This window comes from Lithobates pipiens, unplaced genomic scaffold (assembly GCF_037356315.1).
Source record: "Lithobates pipiens isolate NorthernLeopardFrog02 unplaced genomic scaffold, aLitPip1_a1.2 Scaffold_8, whole genome shotgun sequence".
Classification (NCBI taxonomy): Eukaryota; Metazoa; Chordata; class Amphibia; order Anura; family Ranidae; genus Lithobates; species Lithobates pipiens.
The window spans coordinates 60438839-60462488 of record NW_027507903.1 but is presented as its reverse complement, the minus strand read 5'-3'; the positions used below and the strand labels follow the sequence as shown (position 1 = coordinate 60462488).

At 49.1% G+C, this 23650-nt stretch overlaps 1 protein-coding gene across 1 annotated transcript in view; it reads right to left on the bottom strand.

Moving 5' to 3' along the window:
• Positions 1 to 22989, bottom strand: part of WHAMM (WASP homolog associated with actin, golgi membranes and microtubules) — a 69226-nt gene extending 46237 nt beyond the window's left edge. Inside the window, exons 1-4 of the mRNA XM_077472358.1 lie at positions 22244 to 22989; positions 10234 to 10407; positions 2314 to 2464; positions 275 to 444 (exon numbers count right to left, since the gene is read on the bottom strand). Coding sequence (XP_077328484.1) covers positions 275 to 444; positions 2314 to 2464; positions 10234 to 10407; positions 22244 to 22807 — 1059 coding nt within the window. The 5' untranslated portion in view covers positions 22808 to 22989. The remainder of the gene's footprint in view (positions 1 to 274; positions 445 to 2313; positions 2465 to 10233; positions 10408 to 22243) is intronic.
• Positions 22990 to 23650: the final 661 nt, after the last annotated feature.

Below are 23650 nucleotides of genomic sequence, written 5' to 3'. Positions count from 1 at the left end.
GCAAGATAAAAAAACAACAGGCTGGTTGTACTGAAGTTAATCGATAGATTGACTTCAGTACAACCAGTCTGCCCATAGATGCATCAGAATTTGGACAGATCCTGTTGAACGGGCCAAATTTCGATCAGTCTATGGCCAGCCTTACTCTGGAGGTGCATTTGCCTGCCTAAGTTAGTGGACAGCACGGAGCTGGACAATGTCTCTTAAATAAGAGAACCCCTTTAAAAAGGACCACATAAAGTAAAAATGTTCTGCATTGTTCTAGGAATCTTACTTTCTGTGTGATATCTGCCCTCTTCTGATTCAGGCACATCTCCTTCGATCTCATATGTTGAAGGGTTTCTTTTGCTAACATGGATTTAATCCTCTCCAGTCTGGGTAGTGCTGAGGCCCAGGTGGCTTGTCCAAATCTCTTTCCATCTTGCTCCATTTGTTTCTGCATGGCTGCAATAATAGCAAAATACTAAGAATCAATTTACTTTCAGAGCACAAATCCCCCCCCCCAAAAAAAAAACAATTTATAAAGCAGAAATTACTAATTTCATTTTTAAAGTAGATAACTGCATGTGAGACTGCACACAACATGTATGAGATTTGTGCGTTGAAGTCAGTGGCACTAGAACTGTGAAAATTTTTGAGAAAAGTGACTATGGTACCCATTCAGATACCGATGTCCTCATGCCATGTGTTAATGAGCATTTTTCACATTATTTTGTGCATTGCATTAAGGCAGCCCGTTCAAATGAATGCGCAGGCAATGCACCAAAACGTCCAAATGAAAGAATATGCACAATTTATAGCAATGCAGTGCACCACAATAATGGTAGTGCCTTACCGTGCACTACAGCAATGTTGCCATTTTGGGATGGTGCATTCAAAATGAATGCCACTGAAATGTGTTAACACATGTAATGTGTGTTTCTCAGATGCGCTTGGGACTGACACACTGCACTGCAAAGGTGTGCATGAGCCCAGATGGGATTCTAAAAACAATGGCACTCTGTAGAAAGTACAACTCCACAACATCTCCCCACCTCCAATAAGCTTGTATCACATATAAACCTAAGCTTACCCATGTTCCAATGAAGCTGCTGATGATCATGGTACCTGTGTGACTTTCAGCTGAAGAGGTAACATTGTAGACCGCTACAGCAGATAAATCTCCAGAGTGAGAGATATGTAGCTGCTACAAAGCTGCTAGTGTGAACAAGCCCATTCACACCCTGGCGACAAGCCCTAAGGCTCCATTCACACCCTGGCCACAGGCTCTAAAGCTTCATTCACACCCTGGCGACAAACCCTAAGGCTCCATTCACACCCTGCGACAAGGCCTAAGGCTCCATTCACACCCTGCGACAAGGCATAAGGCCCCATTCACACCCTGGCTCCTCCCACGGACACCAATGATGGGGTACCATTCCTCCCACTGACACCAATGATGGGGTACTATTCCTCCCACTGACACCAATGATGGGGTACTATTCTTCCTACTGACACCAATGATGGGGTACAATTCCTCCCACTGACACCAATGACGGAGTACTATTCCTCCCACTGACACCAATGACACAGTACTATTCCTCCCACTGACACCAATGATGAGGTACTATTCCTCCCACTGACACCAATGATGCAGTACTATTCCTCCCACTGACACCAATGATGAGGTACTATTCCTCCCACTGACACCAATGATGCAGTACTATTCCTCCCACTGACACCAATGATGCAGTACTATTCCTCCCACTGACACCAATGACGCAGTACTATTCCTCCCACTGACAGCAACATCCGCCCCCTAAATTTTAAAGGACAGTACTTTGTTTAGAAAGTTTGGAGACCCCTGTTCTAGAGGATTTTGAAGTTTGTAAACATACTTTGTGAAGAAGCGCACACATTTACTTTGTTGAATTCTGTGACACATTCACTATGACCTGTACATAGGCACTGTTGTGCCACACATTTCACAGAGCCTGCCTTCAGAACTGCAGAGGTGGGGGGGGAGGAGGAATTTCAGGAGGTGGAGTCCGCACAGGAATCACTGTTTAAAGGCAGTATTGTACCATGGGATATGTAGTCTTCAGATACTGAACGTAAACAGCGGAGGGGAAGCTGCAAAGCATGGTGGGAATCCAGGAAGTTGTGGAAAGATAGCCAGCAGACAGGCAGAACTCGCAACATGAGATTCGATTTTTCAAGTAAGCTTACATTGGCTTGTCAAAAATAACGATTGTCTGTATTATTACAATTACATAAAATAAAAGTGTATGCTGCTGACTATAGATCTACTTTAATAATCGTATACCATCATACCAGCCAGGGCTTTGGAGGTCTCCTTGAAATAATTCACTGTCACACTCTGGATGGATCGCACGGCCTCTTCTGCTCTCGCACTCCATTGCTCAGCCTCCTTCTCCAATGACTCAATACGTTTTGGGCCTAAATCATCCATTTCAAGTGATTTCTGTTTACAGAAAAATATATTATTAGGTGAAGGAGCAATTCAAATGTGTTTAATCGCTTATAGACCGCCTAATGCAGAAATACTGCAGCATTGTGGCTCTATTGTGCGAAACAATGTACCAGTATGTAATTTCCTGTAATAGACAGCGGGCGAATGCGCACATTGGCCAGAGGGGGAGCCAATTAGCAGGTCTGGTGGATGCGATGTCCACCGAGACCCGGTGATCGTTCTCCAGAGACGTAAATAAGGCAGATTGCCGTTCTGACAGGGGAGAACACAGGGGAGAACACAATGATCTTATGTACCTGCTAAGCAGGAAATTGATCTCTGTGTTTCTCTGTGTTCCCCCAGGCAGCCAATCCCCCACACAGTTTTAAAGCACCCCTCAGGGACACACTTAACCCTTTGATCGCCCCTGGTGTTAAGCCCTTCCCTGTCAGTGTCATTAGCACAGTAACAGTGCATATTTTTAGCACTGATCACTGTATTAGTGTCACTGGTTCCCAAAAAAGTGTCAGGTGTCCGTCGCAATCCCACAAAAATCACTGATCGCCCTCATTACTAGTAAAAAAAAAAAATTAAAAATTTCCATAAAAAATATCCCATAGTTTGTAGACTTGATAATTTTTGTGCAAACCATTCAATACATGCCAAAATCTCCTCCTTGTCCTGCCCCAACTTGGCTACTTCTGTCTACAACAGTTCGCTGTCATCCACCCTGGATACCTTGGCCCCCTTTACTACGCACAGAATCAAGCCCCGGCCGCTGCAACCCTGGCAGACAGACAATACCAGAAGCCTCAAAAAACGTAGCCGTGCTCTTGAGCGTTTGTGGCGTAAAACTAAGTCACAGCAAGATTTCAGCCAATATAAATCTGCCCTCCAAAAATACCATTCCTGCCTGCACGCTGCCAAACAGACCTACTTTATCACTCTCATTAACACCCTCTCACGCAGTCCCCGTCAACTCTTTTCTACCTTTACCACTCTACTTCGTCCTCCATTACCCCCACCCACTAACTTACTCACTGCCCAGGAGATTGCTTATCACTTCAAAAATAAGATTGAGACGATTCGTCTCGAGATCTCCGCTCTACAGACATCTCCCTCACCTTACACTCCCTGTCCTCCTGCACAATCAATACTTTCCTCTTTTGACCCAGCTACTATAGAGGAAGTCACTAAACTTTTTTCTAATGCCCACCTAACCTCCTGCCCCCTGGACCCTGTTCCTTCTCAAATACTACGGTCACCATCTGACTCAATCCTACACTCCTTAACTCATATCTTCAACCTCTCTCTCTACTGGCATCTTCCCCAACCCTCTAAAACATGCACTAGTCACTCCCATACCAAAAAAGGCCTCAGACCCCACCAATCTTAACAACTTAAGACCCATCTCTTTACTCCCTTTTGCCTCCAAACTCCTCGAACGTTTAGTCTATAACCGACTGAGCAACCACCTCACTGAAAATAACCTTCTCGATCCTTTTCAGTCTGGATTTCGCCCACAGCACTCCACAGAAACTGCCCTTCTAAAACTCACCAACGACTTACTAACAGCCAAAACCAATGGTCATTATTCCATACTCTTACTCTTGGACCTTTCTGCTGCCTTTGATACAGTTGACCACCCCCTCCTCCTCAAAAAACTCAATTTGCTTGGTCTCCATGACTGCACTCTCCGTTGGTTTGAATCTTACCTATCTCATCGCACCTTCAGTGTCACTTACAACTCCACTTCCTCTTCTCCAACTCCTCTTACCGTTGGGGTCCCCCAAGGTTCTGTCCTTGGACCTCTACTATTCTCGATCTACACATCCTCCTTGGGTCAGCTGATAGCCTCCCATGGCTTTCGCTACCATTTATATGCTGATGACACCCAAATCTATCTCTCTACCCCTCAGCTCACCCCATCAGTCTCCTCACGCATCGCTGATCTACTAACAGACATATCAGCCTGGATGTCACACCACTTCCTCAAACTTAATCTATCTAAAACCGAGCTCTTAATATTTCCTCCCCCACGTACCCCTTCACCTGACTTCTCTGTCAAGATCAATGGCACATCTATCAGTCCATCCCCACATGCCAAGGTGCTAGGGGTAACCTTAGACTCCGAACTGTCCTTTCAGGCCCACATACAAGCCCTGTCCAAATCATGCCGCCTTAGCCTCCGCAACATTTCCAGAATACGCCCCTTTTTAACTAATGACACCACCAAGCTTCTAATTCACTCCCTGGTCATCTCTCGCCTCGACTACTGCAACTCCCTCCTCGTTGGATTACCTTTACATAGGCTATCCCCCCTCCAGTCCATAATGAATGCCGCTGCCAGACTCATCCACCTTACCAGCCATTCAGTGTCCTCCACCCCTCTCTGCCAATCCCTGCACTGGCTTCCACTCACCCAACGAATAAAATTCAAAGTACTAACAATAATTTACAAAGCCATCCATAACTCTGCCCCCAGCTACATCACTGACCTGGTCCCAAAATACCAACCAAACCGCCCTCTTCGGTCATCTCAAGACCTCCTGCTCTCTAGCTCCCTTGTCCCCTCCTCCCATGCTCGCCTCCAGGATTTCTCCAGAGCTTCTCCCATCCTCTGGAACTCCCTACCCCAATCTGTCCGACTGTCCCCTAATCTATCCATCTTTAGACGATCCCTGAAAACCCTTCTCTTCAAAGAAGCCTATCCTGCTTCTAACTAACACTGTTTTACTTCCTCCATCAGCTCCTCCCCCACAGCTATTACCTTTTGTATCAATTGACCCTTCCTTTTTAGATTGTAAGCTCTAACGAGCAGGGCCCTCTTATTCCTCTTGTGCCAAATTGTAATGTAAATGTAATGTCTGCCCTTATGTTGTAAAGCGCTGAGCAAACTGTTGGCGCTATATAAAACCTGTATAATAATAATAATAATAATAATAATAATTGTTTTTTTTTTTTTTTTTTACCAAAAATATGTAGCAGAATACATACTGGCCTAAATTGATGAAGGAATTATATATATATTTTTTTATTGGATGTGTTTTATAGCAGAAAGTAAAAAATATTTTTTTTTATTTTTTATTGTAACTCTTTTTTTGTTTATAGTGCAAAAAATAAAAAACGCAGGTGAGATCAAATACCACCAAAGGAATTGTAGGGAAAAAAAAAGGACATCAATTTTATTTGGGTACAGAGTCACACGACAATTGTCAGTTAAAGTAACGCAGTGCAGTATCGCAAAAAATGGCCTGGTCATGAAAGTGGTAAAACCTTCCGGAGCTGAAGTGGTTAAACCTGTGGAAGTCAGTGTGGCCTTGTGTTAGAATTAAATGTTCTAAAAGACAAATTCCATTCCCGCATTTATTTTTATTTTTTTTAAGTGATAATACCAGTGACTATCAGCCAGATCTACAACGAACAACAAGTAGACTATATAGAAGGCCACAGATTTTGCAATTTTCTTTACCATGGGTAAAGGGAAAGAAAATTGCTAGATTCCCCCATCAATACTGACTAAATCCATTCTACATCAATATTGTGTTCTGCCAGCAGGGGGGCGCATGGAAAAAAATCTGGCAGGCTGGTTGTATTGAAGTCAAATAATGGGTCAACTTCAGTACAGTCAGTCCATAGATGAATAGATTCTCTGCGAATTGCTGCTGAGCCGGACAAGATTTGATTAATCTATGGCCGGCTTTAGCCCACCATTTGATGTTCTATTATTCAGTGTTGAATAATTGAATAGAATCCCTATGGTAAGCATCTGAATTAGATAAGAAAGCTAAGCAAAATGTATCCTTCCAAACCAGGAAATACAATTTACATTTTCCAATTTTCTATGCTTTTTAATATTTACTTTAGAGGGAGACTGACCGTTAAAGTATCACTAAACCCAGGACCCTGCATTCACGATATCTGGTCTCCCACAGTACATAGAACATGGAAATGCAGTCATTTTAGTAAATATAAAACTGCTAAATACCTATTCTCATCAGCAGTATATAGCAGTCTTATGACTTCTATGAGTATCTGGTTAAAGCTTGTAGTTTTCATTCTGCTCGGACTGTCCTATGAGGCTGCATGACTCCTGACCCTATGTCTGGATAGTGCTGATTGGCCCTGTGCTGATCACAGGCATTCTCCCAAGAAAAAAGAAAACTCTCTAGCAATATACACGAAACTGAGCATGTGCAGAGAGCCCCCTGCAGTCTGTTCTACCAGATGTATTGGGGCCAGTGGCACAAGGGGAGGATCAGAGGGGACGGGATCGAACACGCCTTTTTATACAATGTAGAGGATTAACCCCTTTAGGTTCCACAGTGAGTATAACAAGCATGCTTTACTGCATGTACAAACTGCAGTTTTTTTTAGCAATCCTATGTGTTTTTTCACACACCACATTAGGCTATACCTTAGGTGAGCCATATTTGTTTATGATTCTATACAGTGGCAGCTCCCTTACGTTTTTATTTTTATTTTTATAGATCTTCATGGGTATATTTGCTTTTGCTATCTTAGATAGGCTGGTATCACTATGCGAGAGAGGCCACGTTAATAAACCAGTGTACACAAGCTCTGTTTTAAGAAATCGATCAATGAAGTAATTGTGATATGGTGCGTGAGGCCCCTTTCACACAGGCTTTCCGAGCAGGTCTGCCTGTCAGTTTTTCAGGCAGACTTGATCGGACGCTCCATTCACCTCTATGGAGCGCTGGATGTCAGCGGGACTTGTCCGCTGTCATCCCCTGCTAACTGATCTGATCCCGTCCGCCAAAACCAGATGGATGGTCACCCCATTTTCCATCTGTCTGCAGGACTGGATTGGATGGAAATGGACAAGCGGTCCATTTTCATTCAATCTCCCCATTGAGGACAGCAGGACACCGACAGGTCTGTCTCTGCACAGTGAACTTAGACGGACCTGTTATCCGCCTGCTCAGCGGGGGGATCAGCGGATCGAACCCCTGCTGAGAAAAGTGGAGTATGCCGGGTGGACCGCCCGTGTAAAAGGACCCTTAGTTAATATAGAGATATATATATATACACACACACACACACACACACACACACACACACACAGGGCCTAAAGAAGTGTGTAGGAGTTTTATTATGTGACTATTTACACCACTAGATGGAGAATCTATGCCTGTTATTGTAGGCCCCCACATTCGGCGGGATAGACATGCTCCTCTTGGTGCTCCCTTTATGGTCTCTTTCTTGGGTGTTGGGTAAGAACAGACACAGCCCTCCAGTTGGATCTGAATATCCAAACATAAAATTGTATTGCTAATTTTGTTGTTATAATGGTTACTGTTTTTTATAGAGAAGGTTGCTCTCTAAAATACTCCTGAGGAAGCGGATATAACTGCAAAACATGTTGAGAAGATATGGTATGATAGTTGATAGACCATGAGCATCAGTCCATTGGCATCACTGAATAATTCATACAAATGAGAGCAGTTTAGAAAACCGCAATAAAATAATCTTTTTTAGGATTATTTATGTTTGGTCGTTCCATATCAGTACCATTAAAGTCCACACAATAGACTTCATATACATCTCTTGAATAGTTCTTAGGACATAGGTACTTGTATTGGTGATTTACCCCCTGGCACTCAATATTTACAAGTTCTGTGCAATGGTTTTGCATAGAACGGCCCTGATCCTCCTTTTCTCGGCTCTTGGCTCCTCCACTTCTTGGTGCACCCACATAGGAAGTCACCTGTGGGACTGATCCCAAACTGCACTACCTGCATTCATAGCATGGCCCTGCCCAACAATCTCTGCTAACAGGATTTGTCTGACAGCAGCAGGAGCCAATAGCTCCCTCTGCTGCCTCTGTGAGCAGAGAGAGTGGGGAGAGCTGCTGCAGAAGGGCACAATGCTGAATCAAGATCAGGCTCATTGTAAGTGAACGTTTTACGAGCATAGGAACAAGTGCGGGAAAATACAGAGGGCACGACAAGTGTGGGGCCATACGGCAATACTTACAAAAGTCGGGTTTGCCCTGTCTGTCAGATGAGATGTTGATAACGTTAGATGCACCTATCTCTGGAGACGAGGTGACCCTGCCGATGGCCCGAATGTAAAACGTCAGGGGCCCGGGCCCAGATGGATACTCCCTCCTATATTACAAAACATTTGGGGATCATTTGATCCCTCATTTTCAAGCTGCCTATAATGACGCTGGGGAAAGGGCACTCCCCCCGGGACACTTTGCAGGCTTTCATTACGGTGCCAAATTATCTGCCGATATCTCTCCTAAACGTGGATCTTTAAATCTTCACCAATCTTCACCAAAGTCCACTCAATGCACCAAGCGAAACTGGTCCATCTGGATTTCTAACTCTTTTCTCAGAGTAGTGAACCGAGCCTTCGTCACCTTTCTTTGGGCCCAGAAACCCCCACGGCTGGCCCAGTCGATCTTGCATTTGCCTAAACCGCTGGCAAGTGTGGCCTTAACAGATGTCAATCTTTACCATATGGCTTGTCACTTGACAAGAATACTAGATTGGTGCCGCCATGGTACAATCAAACAGTGGTTTCTAGTAGAGCAACACCTGACTGGGGCCCAGCTGAGCTCGGTGCCCTGGTGCCAGGAGAGCATGCCAAGCCGGATTCAATAGTCAATAGTGAAAGAACAGTGCAGAGCTAGTGTACACAATAAAATAAAATAGTGCATGTGCCTAAATATAATATAAATCACAAATTTTATATGTGGAAAACAAAAATAACTGTGCTTAGACACAATTAGTGTATGAATTAAACACAGAGCAACAGTCCACAAAAATGAAAAGGGAAGAGCTCTTCCTGTTGAGGTTACACCAAACCAATGGGGATGGGAAACCAACTGTCTGTAGTCACTCTCAGCAACACTTCGAAGGTAAGTAAATAAATACTCTTACCAACTGGGATGGATACACGTCGTACGACAGTGGGACAGACAGTTGAAGACCTTCTGGTGTCGAAACGCATCAAGGCTAGCATTTACTATACCCCACATTGCTTTTATTCCTTTTTTTATATTTTTGTGATCACTTTTATTGTGTCATTGCTGACATATGACATATTTCAATAAACCATCTGGTTTGACCTGCACTATCCGGAGCCCTCTTTCTTTTTTCCATATGTTCTTTTGGAGTCTATGAGGAACTGTTTGGGGCGACATCCATTTGGATTGTAGAGTGCCCCTTTGAGTCTTGGATATTTTTTGGTTTTTATTGCAGCTTTTTATTTAGAAATTTGCTTTGGAGCGCAGTTTATCTTCTTACTTTTTTATATGTTTTGCACAGTGGCCTTTGAACCTGGTCTTCTGGGGTCCCTCCCCACATCAAATAACCCCCTGGGAGAAGCGATCTCCCGGGGGGGGGGGGGTACCTTCTTGCGCGCGTGTAAATAGAATGCCAATGACTGTAGCGCAATACTTATGGAAGTAAAAACATGCAAATGGTTGGTTGATGAGTCCTGTCTTTTTTCCCACAAAGAAACTATTCTCCGTTTATCTGGGTGACGGAGCATCTGTCATCCTGGCCCCTAATGAAACAGTCACAAAGCGTATGGATTTTTTGTTTGTTTTTTTAAGCAATGTGTATAAAGATAAGAAAAAAAAACTATGCATAGAAAGCCTGGAGATTCGGGACAGGCTGCACTTAGACTGATACAATTGCAAGTATAAATCACTTTGACTATAATTGGTTCAAACTACTCTAGAAACAAAGCTTAAAGATTCTCCTACAGAAAAGGCTTAAAAACAGATAAAAGGTTTAAGCCCCTACCAGTATTTCCAGCTTGTATAATATCGCAAGCTCCCTCATATCCCTGAAAGGCTGCAGTAAGTATTGGTAAAACTGGGTTGCCATGGTAACCAATTCCATAAAAGCTTCATCTTCCTCCTCGTAAACTTTAAGTAAAGATGTCATTTTGTCTGCATTTTTATGCTGATGAAGAATCTAGAAAATTAAAAATAAAGACAAGCATTTATTTATTTCCACTGACATTTTTTATTTTATTTTTTCCACCACACCAAAGTCATATAAATAAACATACTGCAAACAATAACCAAACTTCAAGCGATTGTTATTTTCTTAAACAAAATAAATAAATTTACAAACATCTCTATACTTACCTGCTCTGTGCAAAGGCATTGCTCAGGTAAGTAAAAGGGGGCTGAGGGGGGATGCTGATGTCTAAACATGTTTTACCTTAATACAAGAAATGCAATAAGGCAAAAAAAAAAATTTACTTTTAGAACCACTTTCAGCTTTAACAATTTCAGTCTAGGTATGGATACTTTTCCATAGTTACATCGGACCAATGTAAGTATGTATGCCCCATACGTGTGAGATCCCCCTAGAAACCCCTGTAGTAGGCACCACTAGTAGTGCTAGTCTGCCAACTTTTGGGTCCTGTGCAGACCGGCTGCCATGCTACATAGTCAACACAGGGGGTCACTCTCTTGGCTCAGGCACCATTCACAGAACGCCTTGTATTTTTCTGAATAAACGTAGTGCCCTGTACACACGGTCGGACTTTGACGGAAAATGTGTGGTACGGAAATTCCGATCGTGTGTGGGCTCCATCTGACTTTTTCCGTCAGACACACAAAGTTTGAGATATGAATCTAAAATTTTCCGACAACAAAATCTGATCGTTTAAATTCCAATCGTGTGTAGACAATTCCGACGCACAAAGTGCCACGCATGCTCAGAATAAATTACGAGACGAAAACTATTGGCTACTGGCCTCTTTATAGTCCCGTCATACGTGTTGTACCTCACCGCGTTCTGAACGATCGGATTTTCCGACAACTTTGTGCGACCGCGTGTATGCAAGACAAGTTTGGGCCAAAATCCGTCTGAAAAAATAAGGCTCTCTCTGATTGGAGGAGGTGGGCATAATTATGTCACCATCTCGCCTCTCCACCTTGCTCAGTTAGAGAATACCATTAGAAAATGGAAAGCGTTCTCTGAATATCTCCTGTGCTGAACACGTGACCCCCTGTATCCACAATGCAGCAGGGAAACCACTCAGCGTGGGACCCGAGAGCTAGTGGAGATCACTGTAGTAGTGGTGCCTTACACTGATTTCCAGCTTCCATAGGGATGCCACAGGTAATATACATGCCACATACATGTTCGGAAAAAAAACAAAACACTTATTTCTCTAAGGCCTCATGTATACACAGCCTAGTATGACCACTGGCCGCGAAAACTAGATTCTCTTAGGCCCCTTTCACATGTGCGGATCCGTATTCAGCCATCCGCTTGCTCAGCAGGGATCGTTCTGTTGATCCCCGCTGAGTCGGCGGATGACAAGTCCATCTTTGCACACTGTGCAGAAACGGACCTATCAGACCTCCACTCTCCTCTATGGGGGGGATCAGATGAAAACAGACCGCCTGTCCGTTTTCATCTGTCTGAAAACCAGTCTGGATTTAGCGAAGCGGGCGTCAGCTGACATATCACCTCTGACATCCTTCGCTCCATAGAGATGTACGGAGCGTCCGTAGGTGTCTGCCTGAAAAAACTGACAGGCGGATCTGAACGGTCCGCATGTGTGAGAGGGCCCTTAGAAAGAAAAATGTGTCAACTATGGGTGAAAGTTGTGGCAGTAACTCCACACCGATCCAACTACATTTTATATCAGCAGTTGGACGATTTGAGTCTACCATCACAGAAGATGGCATAAAAAACACCTACTAATCTACAGTGAACCTGTGCTTTGCCGATGCAGAACTCTAAAGAATATGTAAACCCAACATTTCATACTCCTGATATGTGGCTGCTGTACTATGTACTTGTATGAGGAAGTCTCCTGTTCTCTTTGTGTTGCTTCCTGTGTGTGAAATCCCTGGTGTTCCTGCCAGTTCCCCTGCTTTCCTAATGAGGTCCATCCCAGCCTGGTCAATTCTCTGGCTGTGCTGGGAACTAAGTCTGCTCTCCTTCAATAACCAGACTTAAGCTGACCCCCCCCCCCCCCCCCCCCCCACTCGCACACGCACACACACACATTGACTGGGAAGACCGGTGTGCTGCTATTTCTCCTCCCCTAGCTCTCGCAGCGCCTTATGCAGCTGGGAATGTGATCACTTCTAAAAAAAAAGGGGGAAAGGGTATTTAGAATGCTTTTTATATCTATACACAAATGTTTTGACTTTCGTTTCTATTTTAACCACTTGCCATCCACCCCATAGCATATTTACTACTACAGGGCAGCCCTCCTGTGCAGAATCACGTATATATACACACCTGATTATACAGTTCTGCCAAGGGGGCACGCGCGCCGCTTGTGCTGTGATTAACTACAGCAGAAGCTTACCTGCGGGTGTCGGGCACTGGATGTCTGCAGGGCGGCACCCGCTGATTGTGTGTAAAACACATAGAACGAGGATCTGCCAATGTAATCAAGGCAGATTTCTATTCTAACAGGGAATAAAATCCATCTCTTCCCCTAGTAAGCAGCACACTGTGCACACAAAAACACTAGCTAGGCGCACAGTTAACCCTTTGATCGCCCTAGATGTGTAACCCCTTCCCAGCCAGTTATTAGTACAGTGACAGTGCATATTTTTAGCACTGGTCCCCAAAAAGTGTCAGTGTGAAATTGTCCGCTGCAATATCGCAGTCCCGCTGATCGCCACCAAAAATAAATCTTTATTTGTGGGGAAAAAAAAATGAAACACATTTTATTTGGGTACAGTGTCGCATGACTGTGTAATTGTCAGTTAAACGCAGTGCCGCATCGCAAAAAAAATTCCTGGTCATGAAGGCGGGTAAAACCTTCCGGGGGTCAAGTGGTTAAACTGAATGGGTTCTTGCTGCGAAGGTGAGGATTCACATGTACTTTGACTACTAAAGGATTTGTAGTTTTGTTTAGCAACTGAATCGATAGAATAGTGATCATAAATGTGATCAATACGCACTTGCCACACTGCACAACCAGGAGGATTGCTCCTCTACTTTTCTTAGTTTTGATTCACCAATTCCTACATGACCTGCTAAATGGGCAGAGGCATCAATACTGATGACTGGGGCTGGGGACAGGAATTTATAACGTTTTGGTGTCTTCGGAATTATAAAAAAAAAAATATTATGTACAAATGTGATTAACATTTACCCAGCTGCAATGAAAAATCACTATGCTTGGTCTAATATAATTATTCCCTCTGATCATAAGCTCCATCTAGTGGCCATGACGTGGTATTATCCCATTTGAAGTATTTGTACCAAGCTGGTCTAAAACTATTTCCTTCACTATTAGGCGTCACGCTCGCTGGATATTTTTTTTACATGGTTGTTAGGGGTGTCTGGTGTTTTTTTTTATGCCTCTGTACCCTCCTGCATGGTAACCTGTGTGTTCATGTCCACATAGCTGTTCAGGGGCAAACTTAAAAAAAAACAAAAAAACAAACACAACTGCCAGCAGAGTTTCGGCAGAAAGAAAAATGCTAGATGCGTGTATACGCAACTAAATGCACATTAACGCTGTTTATCTGTTGAGTGGTAATTCATTTCAATGGCCAAAATAATTCATTTAATTTGCCAGAAAAATAATTTAACGCCCAAGCGATTGATGTGCCTAAACGTGGTTAAAAGTTTTTTGTTTTTTTTTTACCAAAACAATGCTGCCAGAAGGAAAGAGGTCTAGGAGAAATGACAAAATGTCCAGTGAGGCCATGCTTGCGCCCACTGTCAGTTCTGTATAAACTACATAGCCTCCGTAAGGTACAGTATACCGCGCTATGTTCCAGCAATGCTATGGGGACTTCCCATCCTGTTCCCAGAAAAAAAAAAAAAAAAAATCAGGTTGAGCACAACTCAGCCAATTACAGGAAACCTTGTATTTTACCAATGAATACAAGGCTCTCTCTGATTGGCTGAGGTGGAGAGGTGGACAGATGACATCATGATTTCCACCCCAGCCAATCAGAGGTGGCCTTATAGTTATTCATAAAATACAAGGCTTCCTGTGAATGGCTGAGCAGCTGGTTTCATTTTTGTTCTGGAAATGGAACAGGAAGTCCCTGTTCTGCTGCTAGAACACAGCACTGTATACCACTCCAGGCTGTACCCGTACATTGCTGGACTTCGGGTGGTTATACTGGGAAGATGCCTGCAGCTGCATTATCTTTTTTTAGAGCCTGTGGTCAGCTTTCTTATAAAGCAATCCTAGTGGCTAATTAGCTGCTGGATTGCTTTTACAAGCAGCGGGATTGATTGGCTCTCCGCTATAGTAACCCAGAAGTGATGACCTGACACTACTTCTGGTTTACCTGGATGTCAACGGTGTCATTTTAAAAAAAAAAAATCCAAATCATCGATTAGATGCTTTTAAAGCGGGAGTCCACCGGGACTCCGCGTTTTTTTTTTTTTTAAAAGCCAGCAGCTACAAATACTGCAGCTGCTGACTTTTAAAATAGTGACACTTACCTGTCCAGCACGCCCGCGATGTCGGCACCCGAAGCCGATCTCTAGGTCGTCTGTCGGGTCCTGCCGCCGCCATCTTGGGTATGGGAATCAGGAAATGGAGCCTTTCAGCTTCATTTCCCGGTTCCCTACTGCGCATGCGCGAATCGCGCTGCGCAATAAGGACGCTCCCCGCTGCCTCTGGGATCTGTGTTTCCCAGCAGGCAGCGGGGCACTTGCGGGAAGGGGCGTAAGTTACGCCCCTTTCCGCAGAGAGCTATCCCGGAAGTGGGTGCAGTTACCTGGATGTACATCTAAAGTGATAACCTGTAAAAGATTTTAAAGTATCACCTATGGATAGTAAAATTTATGATTATTATAATACAGGATTTATATAGCGCCAACAGTTTGCGCAGCGCTTTACAACGGGAGGCCAGGCAGTACAGTTACAATCCCGATTCAATACAAGAGGAATCAGAGGACCCTGCATGTTAGAGCTTACAATGCATGTCATTTGTCGCACAGGCAGACGCAATTTTAAATTTACTCAGCGTAACATCACCTTTTATATTTTACAAAAGAAAATTGATTAATTTTTTTTGCTTTAAAAAATGTAATAAATAATGTTTTTCCTCCAAAAAATTGTGTTTACAAAAACCGTTGAGCAAATACCGTGCGTCATGGAAAATTGCAAAACCCACCAATTTATTCTCTAGGGCCTCTTGTTTAAAAAACGATATAATGTTTAGGTGTTCTAAGTGATTTTCTAGCAAAGCATACCAATTGTTACATGTAAACAAAAAATTGCCAGAAAAGGCCTGGACTGGAAGTGGATTATTAGTATTATACGCAGCTGAGGCAACATTATACGGGAAAAGTTGATGCCATAATGCCAATTGCAGGTCATGGCAGTGTTTTTTTTTTTTTTTTTTTTTTTAAGGGATATTTCCTATTGACAATATAAGAACATCATTGCAAGGGAGTGACATTTGGTTTTTAATGTTAATCATTTTTTTATGCTGGTTTTATACTATGTCAGTTTTTATTGCTGCAATAATGAGGAAATTTGAGAATGCTCCTTGCATATATTGGCATCTCTAGGGGGAGACTGCCAGCCTGGATAGAAGAAGATGTTTTTTATGAAAGATTGAAGAGTTCATGACCATTGGGGGTCATACTGACTTCTTTCAACTATACAGGGGTCATTATGTTGAGGTTGTGGATGTAAGTAGGACTGTTGTTCCTTTTTATTATTACACATGGGGGATGATCTACTAAAACTGGAGAGTGCAAAATCTGGCGCAGCTAGAGTGGATAGAGTAAGGGAGGGTTATACCCTCTGTCAGCATTTTTGTAATCTGTTTCTTTAGGGAGATTTGCTTTTGCTTCCTGTACCATACTCAAAACAGGAAGTGAGAGGAAATCCCTGCAAATTAAGGGAATCCATTGGGGCCCCCAGGTCACAGGAACGTAGGATGATTTCCCCTGTGTTGACCCCTGGAATCCTAGAAGCATGTGTTTAGACACAAATATTAGGCGGGGTACTGCAATCCTTTTGAATTGGTTTTGGACACTTGTAGTTTAGCCGCTGTACATTGCAGAGGTGCTTTAGTGCGGTGGAAGGCAAAGGTGTACGGCCTTTCCAAAGGGAGGTTGGATTTGCAGACACAATCTGACCATGTAAATCACATCTATTGTCTAACAGATCCCTGAACCTGAATGCTTGTGTCACTAGGCAGAGTGGGAGAGGTGCTGCTGACAACAGCTTATGACACCAATAACGATCAGACTTTGTTTTCTAACCTGTCCAATCAGTAAAGTATACTTTTTTTTCTTTTTTTTAATCTGACCCCTAAAAATGTTATTGGTGATTGGGACGTTTCCCAATCTGAGGTTTACATCACACACTATTGTATTCAATTTCCCCCATTATATGTTTCCTATGTCACCTTCCTCCTCACGGGATGCTTTACAATGAACACTCAGCAATTCTCAGCACCAGGATGAACAGACTCTTTTCATGTACCGGAAATAAATCATTCCAACTAAACCAATAAAGATGGCTGAACTTCTCCAACCAAGAAAGAAGATACTGGTACCGGCGTTTGTAGATGTGTCATCACTGGGTTGATTTGGATGCAGTAGAACACAGAGCCAATGACCTGCTGCTCTGACTTTAGTGCACTGCTCTATGACCTCATCACCCTGATATCATCACATCACTCCCTGACCTCATTACACCTCACAATGATTCCTGACGACATCTCACCACTCCCTGAACTCATCACCCTTGTCCCATCACAACGCTCCCCGACCTCCTCACACCACTCGCTGACCTCATCACGCTGCTCCTTGATTTCATTGCACCATTCCTTGACCTCATCACACAGCTTCTGGACCTCGTTATACCTCATTGTGCTGCTCCCTGAACTCCTCACTCTGGTCTCATCATAATGCTCCCTGACTTCATCATTCCTCATTGTAGTGTTCCCCGATTTCATTGCACCATTCCCTGAAATCACCCTGCCTCGTCACACCGCTCCCTGACCTCGCTACTCCTCGCGGCACCCCTCCCCGACCTCGTCACTCCTCGCAGCACCCCTCCCCGACCTCGTCACTCCTCGCAGCACCCCTCCCCGACCTCGTCACTCCTCGTAGCACCCCTCCCCGACCTCCAGGGCCTTGCAGCACCCCTCCCCGACCTCCAGGTCCTCGCAGCACCTCTCCCCGACCTTTTCACTCCTCGTAGCACCCCTCCGCGACCTTGTCACTCCTCGTAAAACCCCTCCGCGACCTCGTCAAACCTCGCAGCACCCCTCAGTAACCTCGTCACTCCTCGTAACACCCCTCGCAGCAGCCCTCCGCGACCTCGCCACTCCTCGCAGCAGCCCTCCGCGACCTCGCCACTCCTCGCAGCAGCCCTCCGCGACCTCGCCACTCCTCGCAGCAGCCCTCCGCGACCTCGCCACTCCTCGCAGCAGCCCTCCGCGACCTCGCCACTCCTCGCAGCAGCCCTCCGCGACCTCGCCACTCCTCGCAGCACCCCTCCCCGACCTCGTCACTCCTCGCAGCACCCCTCCCGCACCTCGTCACTCCTCGCAGCACCCCTCCGCGACCTCGTCACAAAACTCCCCGATCTCGTCACTCCTCGCAGCACCCCTCCGCAACCTCGTCACTCCTCGCAGCACCCCTCCGCGACCTCGTCACTCCTCGCAGCACCCCTCCGCGACCTCGTCACTCCTCGCAACACCCCTCCGCGACCTCGTCACTCCTCGCAACACCCCTCCGCGACCTCGTCACTCCTCGCAACACCCCTCCGCGACCTCGTCACTCCTCGCAGCACCCCTCCCCGACCTCGTCACTCCTCGCAGCACCCCTCCCCGACCTCGTCACTCCTCGCAGCACCCCTCCCCGACCTCGTCACTCCTCGCAGCACCCATCCCGCACCTCGTCACTCCTCGCAGCACCCCTCCGCGACCTCGTCACAAAACTCCCTGACCTCGTCACTCCTCGCAGCACCCCTCCGCGACCTCGTCACTCCTCGCAGCACCCCTCCGCGACCTCGTCACTCCTCGCAGCACCCCTCCGCGACCTCGTCACTCCTCGCAGCACCCCTCCGCGACCTCGTCACTCCTCGCAGCAGCCCTCCGCGACCTTGCCACTCCTCGCAGCACCCCTCCGCGACCTCGTCACAAAACTCCCTGACCTCATCACTCCTCATAGCACCCCTCCCTGACCTCGTCACTCCTCGCAGCACCCCTCCCGCACCTCGTCACTCCTCGCAGCACCCCTCCGCGACCTCGTCACTCCTCGCAGCACCCCTCCGCGACCTCGTCACAAAACTCCCTGACCTCGTCACTCCTCGCAGCACCCCTCCGCGACCTCGTCACTCCTCGCAGCACCCCTCCGCGACCTCGTCACTCCTCGCAGCACCCCTCCGCGACCTCGTCACTCCTCGCAGCAGCCCTCCGCGACCTTGCCACTCCTCGCAGCACCCCTCCGCGACCTCGTCACTCCTCGCAGCACCCCTCCGCGACCTCGTCACAAAACTCCCTGACCTCATCACTCCTCATAGCACCCCTCCCTGACCTCGTCACTCCTCGCAGCACCCCTCCCGCACCTCGTCACTCCTCGCAGCACCCCTCCGCGACCTCGTCACAAAACTCCCTGACCTCATCACTCCTCGCAGCACCCCTCCCCGACCTCGTCACTCCTCGCAGCACCCCTCCCCGACCTCGTCACTCCTTGCAGCACCCCTCCCCGACCTCGTCACTCCTCGCAGCACCCCTCCCCGACCTCGTCACTCCTCGCAGCACCCCTCCCCGACCTCGTCCCTCCTCGCAGCACCCCTCCCCGACCTCGTCCCTCCTCGCAGCACCCCTCCCCGACCTCGTCCCTCCTCGCAGCACCCCTCCCCGACCTCGTCCCTCCTCGCAGCACCCCTCCCCGACCTCGTCCCTCCTCGCAGCACCCCTCCCCGACCTCGTCCCTCCTCGCAGCACCCCCCTCCGACCTCGTCCCTCCTCGCAGCACCCCCCTCCGACCTCGTCCCTCCTCGCAGCACCCCCCTCCGACCTCGTCCCTCTTCGCAGCACCCCCCTCCGACCTCGTCACTCCTCGCAGCACCCCCCTCCTCGACCTCGTCACTCCTCGCAGCACCCCCCTCCCCGACCTCGTCACTCCTCGTAGCACCCCCCTCCCTCGTCACTCCTCGTAGCATCCCCCTCCCCGACCTCGTCACTCCTCGTAGCACCCCTCCCCGACCTCGTCACTCCTCGTAGCACCCCTCCCCGACCTCTTCACTCCTCGTAGCACCCCTCCCCGACCTCGTCACTCCTCGTAGCACCCCTCCCCGAACTCGTCACTCCTCGTAGCACCCCTCCCCGACCTTGTCACACCACTCCCCGATCTTGTCACTCCTTGTCGTACCATGCCCTGACCTCGTCACTCCTCATAGCACCATTCCCCAACCTTGTCACTCCTCGCAGCACCCCTCCCCGACCTCGTCACTCCTTGCAGCACCCCTCCCCGACCTCGTCACTCCTCGCAGCACCCCTCCCCGACCTCGTCACTCCTCGCAGCACCCCTCCCCGACCTCGTCCCTCCTCGCAGCACCCCTCCCCGACCTCGTCCCTCCTCGCAGCACCCCTCCCCGACCTCGTCCCTCCTCGCAGCACCCCTCCCCGACCTCGTCCCTCCTCGCAGCACCCCTCCCCGACCTCGTCCCTCCTCGCAGCACCCCTCCCCGACCTCGTCCCTCCTCGCAGCACCCCTCCCCGACCTCGTCCCTCCTCGCAGCACCCCTCCCCGACCTCGTCCCTCCTCGCAGCACCCCTCCCCGACCTCGTCACTCCTCGCAGCACCCCTCCCCGACCTCGTCACTCCTCGCAGCACCCCTCCCCGACCTCGTCCCTCCTCGCAGCACCCCTCCCCGACCTCGTCCCTCCTCGCAGCACCCCTCCCCGACCTCGTCCCTCCTCGCAGCACCCCTCCCCGACCTCGTCCCTCCTCGCAGCACCCCTCCCCGACCTCGTCCCTCCTCGCAGCACCCCTCCCCGACCTCGTCCCTCCTCGCAGCACCCCCCTCCGACCTCGTCCCTCCTCGCAGCACCCCCCTCCGACCTCGTCCCTCCTCGCAGCACCCCCCTCCGACCTCGTCCCTCTTCGCAGCACCCCCCTCCGACCTCGTCACTCCTCGCAGCACCCCCCTCCTCGACCTCGTCACTCCTCGCAGCACCCCCCTCCCCGACCTCGTCACTCCTCGTAGCACCCCCCTCCCTCGTCACTCCTCGTAGCATCCCCCTCCCCGACCTCGTCACTCCTCGTAGCACCCCTCCCCGACCTCGTCACTCCTCGTAGCACCCCTCCCCGACCTCTTCACTCCTCGTAGCACCCCTCCCCGACCTCGTCACTCCTCGTAGCACCCCTCCCCGAACTCGTCACTCCTCGTAGCACCCCTCCCCGACCTTGTCACACCACTCCCCGATCTTGTCACTCCTTGTCGTACCATGCCCTGACCTCGTCACTCCTCATAGCACCATTCCCCAACCTTGTCACTCCTCGCAGCACCCCTCCCCGACCTCGTCACTCCTTGCAGCACCCCTCCCCGACCTCGTCACTCCTCGCAGCACCCCTCCCCGACCTCGTCCCTCCTCGCAGCACCCCTCCCCGACCTCGTCCCTCCTCGCAGCACCCCTCCCCGACCTCGTCCCTCCTCGCAGCACCCCTCCCCGACCTCGTCCCTCCTCGCAGCACCCCTCCCCGACCTCGTCCCTCCTCGCAGCACCCCTCCCCGACCTCGTCCCTCCTCGCAGCACCCCTCCCCGACCTCGTCCCTCCTCGCAGCACCCCTCCCCGACCTCGTCCCTCCTCGCAGCACCCCCCTCCGACCTCGTCCCTCTTCGCAGCACCCCCCTCCGACCTCGTCACTCCTCGCAGCACCCCCCTCCTCGACCTCGTCACTCCTCGCAGCACCCCCCTCCCCGACCTCGTCACTCCTCGTAGCACCCCCCTCCCTCGTCACTCCTCGTAGCATCCCCCTCCCCGACCTCGTCACTCCTCGTAGCACCCCTCCCCGACCTCGTCACTCCTCGTAGCACCCCTCCCCGACCTCTTCACTCCTCGTAGCACCCCTCCCCGACCTCGTCACTCCTCGTAGCACCCCTCCCCGAACTCGTCACTCCTCGTAGCACCCCTCCCCGACCTTGTCACACCACTCCCCGATCTTGTCACTCCTTGTCGTACCATGCCCTGACCTCGTCACTCCTCATAGCACCATACCCCAACCTTGTCACTCCTCGTAGCAGCCCTCCCTGACCTTATCGCACCACTCCTCAACCTTGTCACTCCTCATTGCACCGTTCCCCAATCTTGTCACTCCTCGTCGCGCGGCTCCCTGACCTTGTCGTACCATGCCATGCCCTGACCTCGTCACTCCTTACAGCACCCCTCCCCAACCTTGTCACTCCTTGTCGCACCACTCCCCAACCTCATCGTACCACTCCCCGATCTTGTCGTGTGGCTCCCTGACCTCGTTGTACCATGCCCTGATCTTGTCACACCATTTCCGACCTCGTCACACCTTGTCGCACGGCTCCCCGACCTCGTCGTACCATTTCCTGACCTCGTTGCACCGCTCCCTGACCTCATTATACCTCACACTGCTTCCTGGCAGAGCCCACCTCATCACGCCACTCCCTGACCTCATCACTCCGATTTCATTGCAGCATTCCCTGAAGTCATCACCCCACCTCATCTCTCCCTCACCTCCTCATACTGCTCCCTAACCTCATCACACCTTCCTATGACCTCATCCCATCGTTCTCTGACCTCCCCCGTCTCACTATTGATTATATCCCCATTGTATGGTGGGTTGTCGCACCGTCCGGAGTGTCTCCTTGGCCCGGGTCACCCCCTCCTCCAGGCCGGTCTTCCGGACCTCGTGCAGGCTCTGGAAGTATCTCTCCCCGTCCTCTTCCTCCTCCTCCGGGAACACAACGTCCAGCACGATCCTGCGCCCGCAATGTTCTACCGCCGTCCCCAGATAGAGCTCCAGGGCCCGGCACACGGCCTCCACCTCTTCCCCTTCCCAGGCTGGCTCCCCGGGGAAGAGCAGAGTCCACAGCATGTCCGCGGGGGTGTGTGCGGGGAGGAGGGGCAGGCATGGCTCCAGGAGGCCGCACACAGAGCTCAGCTGGTGGTGGATGTTCTCCAGATCCCGCACTGAGTACAGGCCGGCCCAGCTGTACCTCTCCCCGGCCTCCACCTCATCCTCCTCCCGCCGCCGCCTCCTCTGCACCGTCCGGTTATGACAGGTGACGGCGAACTTCCTCTCCACCTCATTCCACGCCACGATAAATCCCAAACGACACCGCTCCGCCTCCGAGAACACATCCGGCCGGACCGCCACCCAGCCGTCCAGACTGTCCATCCGATCACACTCCATTGCCGGGCCTACCGGGAACACCTGACGTCTACCGGGTCACATGTCACCTCTCTGTTTACATGGGCCGACCTCTGCACTGGGGGGAGGGGCATAAGACCGGGACTTCCCGGAATATTCCTATTGGCTGCAGCCTGTAAGCAGATCATCGGAGGAACGACGTCATCCGCAATCCGAGCATGGCTGGGATGTGTCAGCGGTCACAGGGCAGACTAGTGGATGACCGATCCATACATTCGCATTCCTTGTGAGATCACATGACAACCCTATGAAATCACATGACACCCCTATGAAATCACATGACCCGCATCCTGAAAAAGTGAAAGTGAAACTCACATCCCTATAACCGTACATGGGAGTGGCCATTGCTGCTTCTATCCTCCTTCTTCAAAGAGCTCTTTAATATTCTATCTGAAAAGCTTGTGTACATTTTATTGTAATATATGCATAATAGAGGGGGCAGAGGTATACAAAAACCAGTGTACAGTATGTCTGCAATGTGCCGAGGTTTTATATGCCGCCTTCATTAGCACTTCCTGCAATAAAATAATAAAACAAGTGCACATCCTCTCCTCTTCACCTCACTCCCCTGCGCTGCCTGCTGCATTGCTACACCTTTCTGCCCTTCCATACACACCCCTCGCTCTCCTTTCTGCATTGCTTCACTTCACTGTCCAACCATAAAGATCCTCCTTTTCTCTTTTTCCTGCACCCTTCTATCCATCCATACACATCTCTCTTTCCTTCCTGCACCTCACTAGTCATCCATACACATCCTCCTCTTCCTTCCTGCTGCACCTCGCTGCCCAACCACACAGATCCCCTCTCCTTCCTGCACCTGCTGCC